Source organism: Octopus bimaculoides, chromosome 14, assembly GCF_001194135.2.
Source record: "Octopus bimaculoides isolate UCB-OBI-ISO-001 chromosome 14, ASM119413v2, whole genome shotgun sequence".
Lineage (NCBI taxonomy): Eukaryota > Metazoa > Mollusca > Cephalopoda > Octopoda > Octopodidae > Octopus > Octopus bimaculoides.
Window position 1 is genome coordinate 16635112 of NC_068994.1, and position 19620 is coordinate 16654731.

Sequence of the window (19620 nt, forward strand, 5' to 3'; positions counted from 1 at the left end):
AGTGTAAAGACGACTCTCAACCTCCTTGCAGATTCCACGAACCTGCTTTTCCTTGTCAGACCTCAAGGTTCTGACTACCCAATATTACAGTCTCCGAAGCAATTCACCAGGGGCCCCACCCAACCTCGCCCAGCGGCTGTACTCCACCAGTACGAGGGTCTCTCTTGAAAGGAAACATTTCCTGGAAATTTTCGAAAACTAATATAACCCCTAGCGTCCCTATAAGTGTCTTTATATTTCCCACAGGTCCAATCGAGAGAGCAGCCTTCGGTAGTACAAATCCAAACTGCTGCCAATTAGCGCGCGCGCACACACACACACACACTCGCACACATATACACGCACAAAACCTAAAATGATATGGAATAATAGATCTTTTCTCTTTGGTTGCCAATACATCAATACACTAAATCTTCATTAGACTTCAAAAATTTCCACAGGAGCAGCAAAACAGAAAAGATCCGGAATAATTAATAATAATACTTATGCATTCAACACTCGCATATTTCTGTTAGAGAAAAAAATGACGGAAGATTTTTGGGCTAAGAGTTAAAAAGGGCATAAACGTGACCGTGTGATAAGAACTTCCCAACCACATGCTTCTGCATTCAGGACCCCTGCGTGTCTTCTCCTATAGCCCATGTAGTGATGTCAGTATGTGACAGCCTACAATTTTACAATTGCATGCGAGAAAGAGGGATCACCATCTTGTACGTAAAACGATGAGAAAAATAAGAACTTGTATATATATATATATGGTACTACTAAAGCAGCGCGGACCCGAACGCGCAGTCGCGCGTCCGCGCTAGCTAGTCTTGAGTGGTCGATCCTAACCCTAACCCTATCCCTGACCCTGTCCCTAACCCTAACCCTAACCCGCGTGTGCAAATGAATACGTGTTTAGGGTTAGGGTTAGGAATAGGGTTAGGGTTAGGATCGACCACTCACGACTAGCTAGCGCGGACGCGCGACTGCGCGTTCGGGTCCGCGCTGCTTTAGTAGTACCTATATATATATATATATATATATATATATATATACTCACACATTCTATTCAATTTTAAGAACTAACAAGCTTTTCATTTAAACTGAATTTAAAGTAATACCATATTGTTAGGGTACCAATAAATGCTTTATTATCATTGTTCTCTATAGTTTGGGGCCGCAAGCCCAATTAGACCTACGCAGGAGTTAGCTTAAAAGTCCGTACAGAGTGCGACTTTTAAGCTAGTACTCTATAAATTGTAAGCATTCTAAAACAAGCTATAATTTTCTTAAGCACACACGCTGAAAAATAAGAAACCATATAATTTTACTTACTTAAATTACTTATATGTAAGTGCTATTTTTCTTCTTTGAGACGTAAAATGTTCGATAACCTCATTTTAAATAAGCACACAACTAAGAAAATCACAAAATCCACTGAGCAAAATATTAATGCACTACCTTTCTGAATTCGACCTCACTTAAGTTTTGTTTCTGACTTCTAAAAGGGTACTATTAGTTTTCAAAACAAATTAAGATCAAAGTTATATGATGATATTGTAAGAAGAAAAAAATACTGTAAAAAAAATTAGTTTTAGTTTAGGAAGTTTAAATTAATTTGAACGTACAACTTCTCGCCATGAAAGCGAACATGCGACCGTGTTGTGGCAGCTGTCGCATCCCCTTCGCCATTAATTTTTTGCCATTCTCCCATTATCCGACGATATGCCCGGCACCATATTATGATACAATGCGCTGAGGTGTGCAGTGTTATTTCCGGACACCCACCACCAAATTTCCAGCAAGTGTATAACAAAAGTTATTTTATTAAGATTTGTGATTAAATTAATGAGAAAGGTTAATATTTATAATGAATTTTCGATGGGGTGCAGCACACACGTAGCACACCCGAAATGTACGCTCCTTGTATGTAGGTAGGAAGGTATGTGTGTATGTATCCTATACCACTGCTTCACAACCTAGGTTTGTTTACGTTCTATAACTTAGCGGTTCGGCTAAAAATATCGATAGAATAAGTACCAGGTTTAAAAGAAAATTCTAGGGTCATTCGTTCGACCAAAACCCTACAAGGCGGTGCTCCAGCATGGCCGTAGACCAACGACTGGAACCAGTAAAAGATGAAAGATACAGTCAACAAAGATTTTTGAGCTAGTTGATTACTAAAAAAGTTAGAGGTTAGAGAGAGAGCGCGTATGTAAATATTCTTCAATAGATCATTAAATTTTTTTTAAATTTTATTATTGATCAAAGTCACTTCACACGAACAAGCAGGAAATTTTTTCCCCTTTAATTTTGGGATGATCCTGTTATAGGAGTTTGCGTAAAGTCACGTGATAAGCACGTGGTATTTATTTCGCGCCATTATTTGTTTCTTATTCAGAGCAGAAACTTTTTGTTGATTCCTTACAACGTGTCTGCTACTTTTTACGTTTTGAATTCAGCATGGCTTGTCAATTAGTGCACGATCTATATAATGCTGATGGCTCTCCTAAAGGTATTTAAACATGAAGTTTTTTGTTGTTGTAATTTACATTTATAATTTTGCTGTAACATTTATTTGTAATGAAAAAAGTTTATCCTAAATATATATGTACGTGTGTGAAAGCACCCGATATGTTTACTCGAGTACAACTGGTAACTTATGGTCGTAGTTTTCGGCAACATAATTGCTAGTAATACATATATGAGAAATGTTACTAATCTTTTTATCACCGAAATGTTTACTTCTGAATTTTTATAACTTGTTTACTACATTTTAGACAAAATGGCAAGTTTATATATCCCTTGTACCCACATGTTTCTACATATGACCCGCCCCTATATCGTGTTTATATATATATATATTATTTTATTACTGCAGTCCTGGGCACTAATTACTAAAAATTAATCATATGAGCCCTAGTACTTATTTCATTGACCTCTTTGTGACCCGCTTAATTACGTGGCATTGATCTTTATAAGACACACACACACACACACACACACACGTACATAGCAAGCTTCTTCACAGTTTCCGACTATTAAATTCCATTGAAGGCATCGGTCCGCCGAGTGTTATGATAGATATGTGTCTGATACCGCACTGTACGATGAAACGTAGAACCACGTGGTTGCGAAGCGTACTTTCGAGCGACCTTTTGTTGTAATAGGTTTCACTGTGCAAAACATTACTTTCCCCACTATAATTATCTGGAACACTACATGAAACACTAAAACTTAGTAATGAATATACCATTTCTTTTGCTGCTATTCGTCTCGCTTTTAAATCTGAGGGCTTCTTTGTTCCTGATGTAAAATGTCAGTATGGACTGTTTATTTATTAAAAAAAAAATGTTAATTTTGAAACATTTGGTTGATAATATTTTCCTCGTAAAATATCTTTGTACTTCGAGAAAAGGAAACCAATGGCCAATAATTACCCTAACCATCACATTTTATCCCCTCTTAGAAAGTAATCGTTTAAGCCAGGGGTTAGAAAGAAGTAATGTGAAGCCAGCACATCGAACGAGGTTGACTGACGAACATTTGAAAGCAATTCTCTTGGTTGGATGCAGCAATTCCAAAGCAAATATTACAAGTTAAACACCAGTTTCACAAATTTCACTAACCCTTTTTTTGCTGCTTAGATTTGGATTAAGTGCACACTGGGTGTGATATAACTTATTGCTAACATCGCCTTCTTTGACAACTTTTTGGTAAATAAATTTTTGTGTGTATTTTCTTTTCTTTGTCGTTTTGTAAAAACCTTATGGCGATCTTCCAAACTTATATTACGGAAGAATTATGACTATTGTTTAAAATGTGTATTTTAATGTGGTGGTGTATTATTCATATATCATACATACGTGTTACATATGTAATAAAATTTTCATGTTTGTTATATCTAACTACTGCGATGTTATTACTCCCACTGAAATGTGAGAGGAAACATTTAATTTATAATACCCGACCCTATTTTTTAACGTTTTGTAATTGTGGATTATTACTATTTAGATAGGAATTCTGTCCTCCCTTGTTTGTCTATTCATTGGTCCGTATAAATTTTCTTAAGCTTAGCTTTGCCCGCCGCCTTATGCGTGCTTCACTTTCAGGTTACAGTGCAGGGCACATGCTTCACTTGTGATATTCAGAGGGAGGGGTCTGTTTCAAGGTAAAGCTGAGAGATTGTATTCAACAGGCTTTTTCTTTCTTTAGCTTAACATCCTTTTAGAACTATGCTTTTTTATTGAATGTGAAAACGAACAACTCCGATTTTTAAATAAGAGGAAGAAAATGTATTTGTCACTATCTTGTTTCAATCATTGGGCTATGGCCAAGCAGGGACATCAAATTGAAGGGTTTTAGTCGAACAAATCAGTACTTAAGTCTGGTAATTCTATCGGCATTTTTGGACGAACTGCCATGTTTTAGGGATGTAAACAAACCAGCACCGGTTGTCACAGGCACAAAAACAATTTCCGTCTATCAAATCCACTCAAAGCTTTTATAGGCTCGAGGCTTTAGAAGCAGACATTTGCTCAGGATGTCATGCAGTAGCACTAAACCACACAGCCATGCCTACTTCGTAAAAGTTTTAAAAAATAACAGTGGCAATGAAGATGAACTTAATGTAACATTTACATCAGTTTCTTCAGTCTAAAGCTCGATTTTTATAAATTCTGAATCCTCCTTTTACGGCTATGCTAGCATGGGTTGGGCAGGTCGCCAAATTTTTTCCCACGAGAACTCTAGGTCCCAGTAATGAACTCATTTGCATACAGGCAATCAGAGCTCGCCTTGACCGTGTCAAGTTAACTCAATACGAAGAATGGTGTTGTAAGTCGACCGATCGCCAAGTTATGACTTATTTTAGGAGACCAGTAATTAGATAGATTTGCATCTATACCTATTATCGGATTTTGTTAAGGCCTCATATGGTAAAGATGTAGATGGGATAAATATGGGTAGAGGTTGATGTGCTAGCAATCCTTTTCCCTTACTGTTTTACAAAGGAAACAGCAGCACAAATAACTACGCAGAGGCAACCATGGTTGAAACAAGAACAAGCATTATCAGAAGAGAAAAGAAGCATGGTCATTCCTTAACCAAGAGAACTTATCGTATTCGCCCTCACTTATGCGCTCATAAATCGGTTTGATAGTTGATCTCTAATTGACTGTATGTAAATGGGGTCCGGAACTCTAGTGGGGAAAAAAATTTCGCGGGCGGGTTGTCGCTGTCCGAATCAGTTCTTGGTTTTTGCTACTCCTTCTCGCCGTGACCTAGGGACAGGCTTCTCTCGTTTGTTTGCATTTGGCATGGTTTTTATACTTTCCAGTACCCATGCTATTTACTTCAGTGTACTGAGTGACTTTTTCTTGACACCAGCAGTAGAAAATCGCGCTCCTGCCAAAGGTCGTCTCGACACTTATTTCTCCGCAACGCAGTATTTGTAAGGTTGCCCTGCCCCGGTCATTCTTGGTAACAGACTATTAGTGAGTAGGAGAGAGAGTGAGTGATTGTGCTTGATAAACTACGATTGAGGGGAGGGTACATTAACGGAAGATGAGGAGAAATGGGAAATAGAGCAGAAGGAGCGTGTAAAGATACATTAGCAATTACGAACTACCTGTTTTTTGTAGCTGCAGTAGGGAGAATATTGGGACTGGCAGTTAGTGATATAGAGAAAGAAGTAATAATAGCTAGAGTGAAGGCGGCGAGCCGAGAGAAAAGTTAGCATGCCGGGCAAAATGCTTTGCATTATTTCGTCTGACTTTAAATGCTGCTGAGGTCGGCTTTGCCTTTTATTTCGAAGTTATAATAAGTACCAACTGAACACTGGGATCGATATAACCGACTTATCCCCTCTCCTAAACTTTGCTGGCTTTGTATCAAAATTTGAAACCGATATTAGAATGAGTGTTGGATGTAAATGAATCTGAGAGAGGCGGGAAATGTTGGAGGTGGAGAGTATATCATGACGGCAAATAGGGCGCTCATCGAATAGTGAGAGATGTGTAATCTCTTCCCATTAGTGAGTGTATCATGCTTGAGGAGAAAATACAGAGTAGCAAGCAGCATGATCATGAGTGGTGGGGTTATGAAGATTCAGTCTGTACGGGTGGCATACTACAATGAATAGAAGAGAAAATGGGAAAATGCAAGGGGGTAGCTGTACAAATTGAAAGCGGCTTAGATGTAAGCGCGTGCGTTTGTGTAATATTATATACAAGGTGCATGCTAAGCTGTGTGGTAAGAAGCTTCCCATCTGCATGGTTCCAGGTTCGGTCTCACTGCGTGACATCTTGGGCCGACCAAAGCCTTGTGAGTGAATTTGGTTGACGGAAACTGAAAGAAGCCCGTTGTGTGTGTATACACATGTGTGTATGTATTTGTCTGTGTTTGTCCCCCATCACTGCTTGACAACTGTTCTTTGTGTTTACGTCCCCATAACTTAGCGGTTCGGCAAAAGAGACTGATAAAGTACTAGGCTTAAATAAATCCTGGGGTCGATTTGCTCGACTAAAAGCCCTTCAATGCGGTCCTCCAATATGGCTCCAATCAAATGACAAAAGAATATTAGTTTATATATAGTTCTAAACGAATGTTATCGCCATACAAGCGGTGTCCTTTGTCTTCCATGAAAACCTGTCTGGTCATGATGAAATATCTTACATCAGGAAGGGCATCCGGCTGTAGAAATATTTGCCTCTATAAAATTCCGTCTGACCCATGCAGGCATGAAAAAGTGGACGTTAAAACGATGATAATGATATATACGTGTATGAATGAACTAAGCTGCTATCTATAATATTGCAGTATTAACATGCACTTCACTAAGTTTGCATTGGAGGTCAGGTCTTCTCTCATGCTGTATATCAAGGGTCGACTAGGTCCTCTTAGCTCCCTCGGAGATGATTTTTCACCAATACATCCCAAGTCCTTTTCAGTCTCCCTTTCACAGGTATTGTTCACTTGAACCATTCTGCACTTTCTGATGCAATTCTTTCTAGTTTTTGTTGCAGGTTCACCACATTCAATGTCAATCTCTTGCTGTCATAGGGCAGCATATGTTGCACATATGCACGCATGTTAATATAAAGATCTTCACCCGTTCACAAAAACAAGAAAAAAACGACCTGCTGGGTGTTAACAATTATGTTAGAAAACGGATATGACAAAAAATTGCGCCAAGAAACCTGGGGGGGTGGACTTTCGGAAAATTCACAAGATCCGATTTTTACGTCATAACTTTCGGGAAAATGGATATATATTAATTTTTTTGTTTACGGAATCCCACGTTTTTGGTTATGGAGGATATATTCTGAAAAAATAAAATTTTTCAAAAATCGCATTTTCAGCATTTTCAAAGTTTCAATCTACCCTCCTTCATTTTTCACTTTTTCGGTTTTCTTTTTCTTTTCTTTTTTTTTTTTCCTTGCTAAATACGTAGAAAAATACGAAGATTATTATGATTCTGAAAAAAATTTGTAGAAAAGAACGCTGAACAAATGTGGAAGTTCTATATTGAACCTCCACATTTGTTCAGCGTTCTTTTCTGCCCTATGCTATGTGTGTATATAATTATGCAGCATTTCCTGTTACATTTGCTGAATAGAGATTAGCCTGTCTTTCTTTGATGTTATGATGTATTTCAGTACTTTTTCTCTTTATACAGCTGGCAAAGATGTGACCCTTGGAGATGTCCTTATTGAGGGTAAAACCAAAATTGTCTATGACCTGCCATCTTACAAAGGGTGTGTTGCCATAAAGTCCAAAGACAGAATCACATGTGGAGATGGTGCAAGAGCTCATGACATGGAAGGAAAAGCAGTCATTTCAAACTCCACCAATTCTTCCCTCATGAAAATACTCAATGATGCTGGTAACTTTGTCTTACTCTCTCGCTTTTGTTTCTTTAATGCACTGTTTTAGTAACAGGGGACGTTGATTCATAAAAGCGTTTTACTCCTATGATGTTTTGGACACTTGTTCTAAATATCTGTAGAGATGCTTTGACATTTGTATCTGCTTTCCATTGTAAGATCGTTCTCTGATGCATCATCTGCTATACTCAGATAGTATCTGTTGTATTAGTTTAATGGTTGGTAGACTAGCATTCCGAACATGGCATTTGTAGTTATTGTTATCACTAAGTTCAGTTAGCTCTGCTAAAAAATGTCTATAGAAAAAAATGACCCAGGAAGACCTGGGATGAGGTGGTGAAGCATGACCTTCGAACATTAGGCATCACCAAGGCAATGACTAGTGACCGAGACCTTTGGAAATATGCTGTGCGTGAGAAGACCCAGCAAGCCAAGTGAGACCATAACCCATGGCCTATGCCAGGGGTGTAACCAGCCCACTTATGCGTACCTTTCCTTCATTGGACACTAAACTCTGCTTGCGAAGACCTGTTGAGGCAAGTGAAATCGAAATCGAATCAAATTCGATGACTGGCACCTGTGCCAGTAGAGTGCTAAGACCACAATCCAAGCATGATCATTGCCAGTGCAGCTGTCTGGCTTCCATGCCAGTGGCACGTAAGAAGCACCATTTGAGTGTGATTGTTACCAGCGTCGCCTTACTGGCACTTGTGCGAGTGGTACGTGAAAAAACATTCAAGCAAGGTCGTTGCCAGTGCTGCTGGACTGGCTCCTGTGCAGGTGGCATGTAAAAAAACACCATTTGAGTGTGGCTGTTCCCAGTACCGCCTGACTGGCCTTTGTGCCAGTGGCACATAAAAGCACCCACTACACTATCGGAGTGGTTGGTGTTAGGAAGGGCTTCCAGCTATAGAAACTCTGCCAGATCAGATTGGAGCCTGGTGCAGCCATCTGGTTCACCAATCTTCAGTCAAATCGTCCAGCCCATGCTAGCATGGAAAGCGGACGTTAAATGATGATGATGATGAATAAAAACTCTTTGGATGCTTCAGAGCAGCCCACAGGTCCAGCTTTACATTATCTGGCCTCCTTGAATCACATAGGAAATGGGGCGGAGGTGTCAACTTGCATAGTGAGTTATTGAAAGTTTATTTCCTATTGTAACAATAGTGCATTGCAGATTTGTGTCTTTATAAGCGCCACATCAGCACTGATTAAGGAGCACAATGGTTGTATTATTTGTTTTTCTCTACCAGACTTAATATCTATGACTGCATTATAATGACCTAATTCAAGACTAGCATGGGATTTGAAGGAGTGTGCGTATGCATACATGAATATATATACACAACAGACTTCCAGTTTGATTCACAAGACATTTGTCAGAAGATACAAGACAACTCCAAATATGTTTCATTTTTGTTTTGTCCCTGTCAGTAAAGCATAACTGTCACAACACTTGTGGAGGATGATTGTATTATGATGGTTGTACATTTGTTTGGTGCAGGAAAACAACTGTTTAGGAATGAAATGATTCAAGGCCATTCTCATGATAGTGATATGTGAATTACCATCAGTTTTAAGTGGCAGGTCAGTTACTTTTGGCCCTGTAGATATAATGGTTATGTTATTTCTTAGTTGATGCTTTTCTTTCCCTATTTCTGTAGAAATATGCTGCTTTTGTTTCGCTAGATTTTGAAAATCATAAAAAAATTTAATGAAATAATTTTTTTACTAATAAAGCTTTAATTTTGATGGAAGATCATTAACCCTTTTGATACCAATTCACCCCAAATTGTCCCTGATTCTTTGATACAAACTTTTTTTTATATAAAGTGATCTAAATTAAAAATTTCCCCATTAATGTTCCTTATTGATTTGTTCCAGTTACCAACTTAGTAATGACCAAGGTATTTTAGTAAAATTCTTCATTATTTTCAAAATTAGTTTAAATAAAGATGGTGCAGTTCAATAGAAATGTGGTAATAAAATGGTTAAAGACAGGAAGTTTATATCATAGAATGAGACGGGTCAGTCTTGGACAAATTGGTATCAAAAGAGTTAAAGATACTCCTTTTGTTTACTTTTGTCTTCAATCTGTTGATTTTTTTGCTTTGCCATTCGTTAGAACTCAGAGAATTGGGGTTGACTGTTACAAAATTTAACAAATATTGTATTTTTGCTATTTTGCATATATATCCAATTCCTTACAGGTATTCCAACGCACTTCCTTGGTAAATGGTCTGACAATGTTTTCCACGCTCACCGATGCTACATGGTACCTATTGAGTGGGTTACTCGACGTGTGGCTACAGGTTCCTTCCTCAAGCGTAACCCAGGGGTTACAGAAGGGCATAGATTTTCTCCTGTTAAATTGGAAACGTTTTACAAGGTTAATGCTTGTTTTGCTTTCATTTTATTCAAGTCATAAAAGATAAATGATGTCAAGGCCTGCTTGTTACTGGTTCAATATTAACAGATCCCTACCATACTCCTCCCTTTCACTCAGTATTCAAACTGGCCATATCCAACTTATGTATTCTACCTTCTTTGTATTCAAACCAGCTGGATCCTGCTTCTCACATCTATCCTACAATATCATGAGATAATCCATGACTAATTCAAAACCATGTGATATGACATTTGATACGAAAGGGTTAAAGAATTGATTAACCCTTTAATGTTAAGATTAATCTATCAAATGTAATGCTTATTTGTTCGCTTGTAACTTTGTTAATCTTTTACATACAGATTCGAAATTTTGTCAGTGGGTGCTTATATACCCGTGGATTATAGTTATGTAATTTTAGCTGATTTTGCTGATTAAATCTGACTTTTATGGGCAGATAAATTGAAATTCTTAATGCATTTTACCTGTTGAATTTGTTACAATAAAATTATCCCAGATATCAACTGCCAACAATTTTGTCACTTTTCAAGATGAGGTACATTAATTTGAATTAATTAAAATACAGGTCTAATCGGTACAAGATTTTATTCTTTCTCTATTTCATTCAAACATTTTCATTGAAAATAAGATATGAAACTCTTTTACTAGCCAATATGGCTATGTATTCTCATACAATTTAATGAAAACATCTACATAACAGAATGAATCCTTTTATTAAAAAAAAAAAAGCTCATTAACAGGTGAAATTAACATTGAAAATTAATATGTATTCCTCACTTTCACATTATTTGTAATAAAATGAAAGGAAGGGCACTTTGCAAAATGAACACGTATATGAGGTCTTGACCTGATATCCTTTTGCAGTTTTCCTTTTTTGCAGCAAACACAGTCTGCAAACTTTATTCCTTCCATTTATTTTTTTCCACTTTATGAAAGTCAATATTTTCTGTTGACATCCACCTCAGTTAATTTTGCTTTCTCCCAGTTCTGTGCTTTCTGGAAGAAAAGCCCTCATGTAACTGAGTTGTTGGTTTTTTTTACATAATATATGAATTGACTGTAGTTAGACATAATGCTGGATATATGGATCATCATACCTTATATCAGCATTCCAGTAGTTTCACAGTTGAGAAAGCTGCTTTGACACCAAACATAATGTTTGTAGTAAAACAAAAGCTCAAATTTCTACAGTATCAGTTGGCTGTCATAGTGGATTGGGTCTTCCATGAATAGAAATTATGCGTTGAGCATTTGTTTCCTCCGCAACAGTTTAAAAAAACTTTTCGGTGAAAATAATAGTCCATTGGTTGAGCATCAAGAGGTAGACTGTATTGCAGACTAGTCTTTTCTGTGAAATCGGGAATTCTGGTTGATGTAGTAATCTTCAACCATGTTGCCGTAATGTTTTTAATATCATTTTCATTAATCAAAATCTTCCTTGTTCAACAAAAATTCATTACTGTCAATATGATTCGTCTAAAGGTAAATCGCTGTTTTCATTTATATTTTGTTCATTGTGAAGAGTAAAACCTTTGAAGTCTGGATTGCTATTTGCTGACGCCATATTGTTAAAAACTAAGATATATACTTCCCTTCAAACATTGAGGGAAAAAAAACCAAGAAGTCTCAAAATTTTCACTGTATTATCTCACATTATCTCAAAGCTATGAGAATTCAATATTTTTTTTTTTTTGGGTGATTTTGAAGAGAAATCAGATATTGCTGGATTCGGCTGGTTCGAACAAATAAGGAAGATTAATTTTCAGCTGGTTTAAACACTAAAGAGTTAATGGTAGAATGGAGAACTTAGTGTCAGCATATTTGATGCAGGAAGCATAAAAGCTAACTAGAAATGGTTTTTCTTTTTCTAAACCTGCTTTGAATTATGTAGATTAGACAAGATTTTCTTAACCCTTCTTGGGTGGATCTATTGGCCCAGTGTTTAAAAGAAGGAATGGTCTTTTTTTAAATATTTTTATCTAATGTTCTGATATTTTTTACAATTGTAAATATTTCTTTTGTGTGTAGGAGGGGGCTCTTTAATCCTTTAGCATTTTTTTTTTTTACCTAAACGAGAAATCCCTATTTTTATAAGTTTTAAAAAGTTCTTTGAACTTGATCAACTCAAGAATTTCTATCTGTACTGGGGAGATCATTTTATTCTTTGATTCTCTGCAGGATGATGCCAATCATGACCCTCAGTGGAGCCGGGAACAGATAATTTCTGCCAAAATTCAGTGTGGTGACAAAGTTATTGGTGCTGATGATGTTGACATCATGGAGAAGATGACTGTTCTTATTTTTGAAATTTTGGAAAAGGCTTGGACTGGTGCTAACTGTGCACTCATTGATATGAAGATAGAATTTGGAGTGTCTGCTGGAACTGGTAAGAATAAATTGGTTTGATTAACTATATGGAATCTTTTTTAATTTTTTTTTTTTGTAGAAACCATTGGTTGAGATAGAATTTCGATAGAAACACAGTTGTTTGGATTTGAGGCTGTGGAGGGTGAAGTTTTCTATTACTATTATTGTAGTGGAGTGGTACAAACAGTACTTCACTGAATGGATTGAGTGAACAATTAGTTATCTCCCTTTATATTAATTTCAACTTTCCTGATGGTTGATACTGTATCTTACCTGTAATCTAGTGACTTGCTTCAAATCGAGTAAACTCGTCCCTCTTTTATCACCACTATTAGAGAACCTCTATGGTTGCTCAGCCTACTAGAAGTAGCAACCAAATGTCCTTCAGAATTGGGACAATTAGAAAATCAAAAATGGTCTTACATTGTTTTTTGCATTCTTCATGTATTTTACATTATTTGTGATGTAAAAATGATGCCTGTTTTTTTAACTATAGTGATTGAAACGTTAATGTACTTCATTCTGCTACTTAGAATTTTGACATATAAACTAGTCATATCCAGCCCAAATATTTATATTCAAGCTAGCCAGATCTGGCTTTTCACACTTACTGTACTAAAAATAAACAATCTCAGTATTAAATTTATGAATCTGCAAGATAATAAGGTTGTGGAGCAATGCTCTAGACATAGCTAAAATATAAGATTAGAAAATCAAAGTAGATTTATTCTGCTTGGCTAACTTTTTCATTTTTACTTCACAGTTTAGTCATTAGTGGTAGGAAAGGCAGATGCTTTGCTCATTGTTTTATTTTGTCGTTGTCAGCATTTAACCTCCCTTTTCTATGCTGGTGTAAACAAAAGAATTCTGTCATCAATAATCAGATTTGCTTAAACAATCCCATTCCTGTTAATAGGAAACTGAATTGTATTTAAAAAGAAAAAATTTATGGTTTAGTCAATGGGAAAGCTTGGTGCCAATGACCATCTTTGTAAACTCAAGGTAGGAGAGAGAAGAAACTGACTTTTTCAGAAAAAGTCTATCTAATAAACAAGCCTCACCAATGATGTTAGTCTTTTGAACCAATAAACTTTGTATATTATCACCACTTAAACTCTTTCATTTCATTCTTTATGTTGTCAAACCTTAAACTAAACACCTTCTCTAATTGTTTCTCTCTTGCCCCTCCAGTTAATGGGTGTCTGTCATGTCCATGGATACTATCTCACTTCCAATCAGCATAAACAAAACTGGTTTTCTGATTCTGTTTCAGGTGATATTGTACTGGCTGACATTATTGACAGTGACTCGTGGCGCCTTTGGCCTTCTGGAGACAAACGCTTGATGGTTGACAAACAAGTCTATCGTGACATGGCTGAAGTCACCAAAGACGGCATGGAAACTGTTAAAAGAAATTTCCAGTGGGTAGCTGAAAAAGTCAAGGTAAGAGTCCCTTATAGTTTATATATATATAATCATTTAAAAAATTTTCTGTTTTTTCCTTGCTGGCATATTTTACCACAGTTCTTTGTTACTTTGTATGGACCAAAAAGCAACCATCTCTGTTGTTGTTAAACTTACTGTCAGCATGGTATTTTCTTTTTACTCTACTGTCACTGGATTGGTAACCTGCTATGTGGTTTGCAGGGCCCTATATCTCCTTCCTGCATCCAGTTTATATACAAGATAGTTTCAACAAATCTCTAGATCAGGCCTTTAAGAAAAAGTAACCCAGTAAATAAAATGTATCTACGTTAACGTAGTGCTAAAAGCTGATTGGTTGAGAGAATTAACTTAACCATAAATTAAGTCCGTGGTTGTGAGTGATGCTTGCTGATATTGCAAGAGTGTGATTCACTCTTGATATGAAGAGATTCATTACACACATCACTGTTGCTTTGTCCAATCCTGTCTCCTTACAAGTGTAATTCTCCTCTTGGTTTGCACCTGTTTCCCAACCTACTTTCTCCTGTAGCAAACAGTCTTCACACAGTATGCTTGGCTGGAGGAATTGCTTTGGCTAGGCTGTGTATTGGTGTAGTATGTTTGCTGCAAAAGTAAAAAAAATTTACAATTCCATGTCCCACTAAAGAAAAAGGAAAATATTTTTGATCCCACGTCCCTGCTCCACATTGGAAGTCACTGGTTAACACTAAAAGCTTCTGCCCACAAAATTTCAAACTGAATAGCAACCATATTGCCAATGTTGGAAGATGATGGTTGCCCTTCCCTTGTAAAAGTGGTGGATACTACCCCCTATTCTGTAACTAAATTATTCTCAAACTTTGTATATTTTATCTTTGATTACCAGGAAATAATGCCAAAGAAGGTGTCTCAGGTCGTGGTATTCATGGGTTCGGCTTCAGATATGGCTTTCTGTCAAAAAATTCAAACCTATTTAGAGAAACTGCATCTTCCTTGTTCAATGCGTGTAACATCTGCTCACAAATGTACTGAAAGTACTCTCAAACTCCTTGCTGAATATGAAGGTTAGTGCCTCTTCTTATCCTCATCCTCCCCCCCTTTTTTTTTTTTGTCAACTTTTAATTTTCTTAGTTTCCTTTCTCTCATTCAGCTCCTGCTGTCAGCCTTTTTCACTGTCTTTCCTTATTTTGTGTGTATTTTAATACTTCTTATTCTATTACAGTAGTTCTCAACTGTGGTCCATATAAGATTTGGTGGGGTTGGGGTTGGGGTCCACTCAAAATAATAAGTTATCCACAATGGTATTTTAAGAGCCCTAAAAACTTTTGCTATAGATGTATGTGTCGTAAGAAACAACTAGGCTTCTTTCTCTAATTTTACATAGTTCAACCTAGACAAGTTAATGTGGAAAACAAAATAGGGATTTTCAAAGAAGTTTCTATAAAACTAGTTTCTAAACATCAAGTGGCTAAGGGGGTCCACCAGAATAAAATAGTAATTGAATGGGTTAATAGATAAAAAATGGTTGAGAACTTCTGCTCTATAATCTAAAACAAAAAGAATTCTGCTTATTTAAAGCTTATGTTATCGTTTTTTTTTTTTTTTTTTTTTTTTTTTCCTTTGAATTTTTAGGCGAAGGTATTCCCACTGTGATAATAGCAGTTGCTGGTCGAAGTAATGGGCTTGGTCCTGTGTTGGCTGGTAATACTAACTTGCCAGTTATCAATTGCCCTCCCCTCTCTTCAAACTGGGAGCAAGAGGATCTTTGGTCATCTTTGAGATTACCATCAGGTATTTTTTTCTATCCTGCTGTTTATTTTTACACTTCTTGAACAACATAAATCAATTATAATTTTTGAAACTATTTCATCGTTAGAGAAAAATGTTTGATCCTTTGGTTCATTAAGTGTGCCTTGTTCCCAAGTTAGGAATTCTTCATTCTATGGCTCTTCAAAAGTAAATGTATCACCACTTCACTAACAGTGACAAATGAAGCCCTGGAATATCAACTTAAATGTATGCACACTACATATATCACTGGCTTGTTGTAATCTCAAATTTCCATTTTCACAACATGCACACATACACACTTGTGCACTACACGCACTTGCATGTGTGTGTGTACAAGCATGACTCCGGCATTGGTTTGGAGCCACATAGAAATTTGGCCCATGTGGAATATGCTGGCTAATGTCTTCTACTATAGCTGGAAGTTGACCAATGCCTTGTGGGTGAAATTGGTTGGGGGGAAACTGGAACATACCTGTGTGTGAGAGCACTTGTATTTGCCCTTGCTTTCACGTGCATGTGCTGATTGTAGACAAAAGCCTCATCATTCATACAGTCAGTGCTATGTTTTTGTAGTTCTCCAAAAGTATGTCTGGACTCTTCATTGTTTGATAGACTGAAGGATTATCTCCTTGCTTAGGGGTGAAGGTTGACATCAAGAATGGTATCTGACCATTGGAAACTCTGCCTTCATATAGTTTCATCTAAGCTGTGCAAGCATAAATGTTAAAGAAATCACACTTTATACATTAGAAATCACACTCTATATATATAGTTTTTGTCTCCCAAATTTCACGAATAAAGCAATGGCCAGACAAGGCCATAGTTGATGCTTGTCCAAGGTACTGTACTGTGGATTTGAACCTAAAAGCTTGTCATTGCTAAATGTACTTGTTAGTCATACATCCATGTCTGCACCTCATTTCACATTTAGACATCACTATAATTTAGTTTAGGGTCATATAAAATACATGAAAAACATTCTCTCTTATGACAGTTTATCTGATGACATAACACACTCCTTATATATAAGTAGTATGTAAGAATGCCTTTTTTTTTTCTTTATTTTAATTTGCAGGACTTGGTTGCGCTACTGTAATTTTCCCTGAAGCAGCAGCGATTCATGCTGCCCAGATTTTGGCACTGTCCAATGAGAGGCTTTGGGCTAAAATGCGAGTGTTGACATTCAAGAACTGGCTGGGAGTAAAGAAGTCTGACATTAGCAGTCGTATTTGCTAATTTTGTGTTTGGTTGTGAACAAACCTATTTTCCCTTATAAACAATTTTTAAAAATTGTTTTTGAATTCATATCACTATCAATATTTTCTCTTTTGTTCAAGATGAAATAAAGCAATCTCTTTTTCTACCACCTGTCACTTTCATTATTTATCCTTCAGTCCTAATCTATCAACTCCTCAGTGTTTTACTCCCCTGTAATATCTTCTGTTGACATCTGTAAACACTGCTTTTTTTTCGTTGTGATGCAGGTAAATGAAATATAGGTGCAGGCATGGATATGTGGTGAGAAGCTAACTTCCCAACCATATGGTTCCGAGCTCAGTACCACTACATACCACCTTGTGAAAGTGTCTTCTACTATAGCTTGTGCGTTATCTTATAACTTCACAATTTCAATGGTGTGTTTGTATATTTTTAGAATGACATTGTTTGGTAGGTGTGAGAGGTTGGATCTGATCAGGTTTTCACATAAAACCTGTAGAATATTTCAGCTGTATTAAATGCTCAAGGGTTAAGTGTTTCGCTCAAAAACACTACACATCACCTGGTCCAGGAGTCAAAATTCCAATCTTGAGTCTGACAGCCTAACCACTAAGTTATATGCTTCCGCAATTAAATTATACTTCCTCACAAACTGTATCTCGTGTAGTATTCAAATTTATTACCGGTAACAAGTATGGGACTGATAGATGTGAAAAGAATACGTGTATGTCTACTTTGAACCTGTAAATATGGCTTTTTTGAGACATTCATTTTGTGACACTCAATCAACAATACCTGGATCAGTGTTTTCAAACCTGTGAAACTTGATTAAAAATTGCAATTTCAAGGCTGTTTTGTTTGAACAGTATACAAAAACTTCCAATAATACTTTTATTTTTGGAATGATGTTGATAGACATTAAAGCTCAGACTACTTGAGTACAAAACCAACATCACAAGACAGCATTGGCCATGCCCCGAAATAATGCTGTTGTTTATAACTATATTGTAAATATTGCTACTGTTACAATGTGGGACACTCTAAAAGAAGCTATTTCACTGGCTGCTTTTTTTTTTCTTTTCTGTGGATAGTACAGACATCATCATCATCGTTTAACGTCCGCTTTCCATGCTAGCATGGTTGGACTGGTGAAACCAGATGGCTACACCAGGCTCCAATTTGATTTGGCAGAGTTTCTACAGCTGGATGCCCTTCCTAACGCCAACCACTCCGAGAGTGTAGTGGGTGCTTTTATGTGCCACTGGCACAAAGGCCAGTCAGGCGGTACTGGGAACAGCCACACTCAAATGGTGTTTTTTACATGCCACCTGCACAGGAGCCAGTCCAGCAGCACTGGCAACGACCTTGCTGGAATGTTTTTTCACGTGCCACTCGCACAAGTGCCAGAAAGGCGACGCTGAGCACAGGTGCCATCCCGATTTCGCTTTCGCTTGCCTCAGACTGCATATAATGTGTATGAAGTGTGAAAATAAAAATCTAAGAAGTCATATTTTCTTGCATATGCAAATGGAGTAATAAAGCCAATTTTCAACATAGTATTTTCTTCAATGAATTGTTTTCACCTTGGTGTGAAAAAATTGTTGCAGTATGTAATAGCAGAAAAAAATATGTTAATCTGTTATGACAGCTAAATATGCTCTGAAGTAAAACCAAAATTTGTGTGGTAAGTTTGCTTCCCAACCACTTGGTTCCAGGTTAGTAATGTATAAGTTCACCATTATTCAAACAATACTACATGTGATAAGTTGGCATAGGTGCAGGTGTGACAAGAAGTTTGAACCTGAAACCATGTGGCTAGGAAGCAGTCTCCTGTGGCACTTTAGGCAAGTATCTTGTAATATAGCTCCAGGCTGACAAAATTCTTTTGACTCACTGAAAGATCATATACACCTTGAGTATGTGTTTTCTATGTTTAGATTTTGTGGTCAAAGTGAAAAAAAATTAGGTACTTTAGCTTTAGTGATTTCTGACACATGGACGTGCATTGCTTAGTGTTGCATTCATGACCATAAGATTGATTTTGATCCCTAGGCTGGGTGATCCATTGTGTTCTTGAGCAAAACACTTCATTTCACTTTGCTCCAGTCCACTCAGCTGTAAAAATGGGTTTAGCCTGGAGAGGGATGGGCTCTGCCAGGCTTTCTCACCTTAGATACAATGCATGACTGCAGCTCCCCAATGACCCCCAAGGGGTTAAGGGACTTGTCAAATTGTCAGTTTCTAACATAAAGTGTATAGTTAAGCAAAAGAAAATAGACAAAATTGGCACTTAAGTGTTTGATTGTTGGACATGGATATCATCATCGTCGTCGTTTAACGTCCGCTTTCCATGCTAGCATGGGTTGGACGATTTGACTGAGGACTGGTGAAACTGGATGGCAACACCAGCCTCCAGTCTAATTTGGCAGTTTCTACAGCTGGATGCCCTTCCTAACGCCAACCACTCAGTGTAGTGGGTGCTTTTACGTGTCACCCGCACAAAAACGGCCACGCTCGAAATGGTGTCTTTTATGTGCC

At 37.2% G+C, this 19620-nt stretch overlaps 1 protein-coding gene across 1 annotated transcript; it reads left to right on the forward strand.

Annotated features, from left to right (window-relative positions):
• The first annotated feature begins 2351 nt into the window (after positions 1 to 2351).
• On the forward strand, positions 2352 to 17227 carry LOC106881666 (bifunctional phosphoribosylaminoimidazole carboxylase/phosphoribosylaminoimidazole succinocarboxamide synthetase). The gene is made up of 8 exons (XM_014932132.2): positions 2352 to 2500; positions 7664 to 7870; positions 10085 to 10263; positions 12460 to 12667; positions 13922 to 14091; positions 14960 to 15137; positions 15706 to 15864; positions 16940 to 17227. The coding sequence occupies exons 1-8, from the start codon at positions 2449 to 2451 to the stop codon at positions 17098 to 17100; spliced, it is 1314 nt and encodes a 437-aa protein (XP_014787618.1). The 5' UTR covers positions 2352 to 2448; the 3' UTR covers positions 17101 to 17227.
• The last annotated feature ends 2393 nt before the right edge of the window (positions 17228 to 19620 follow it).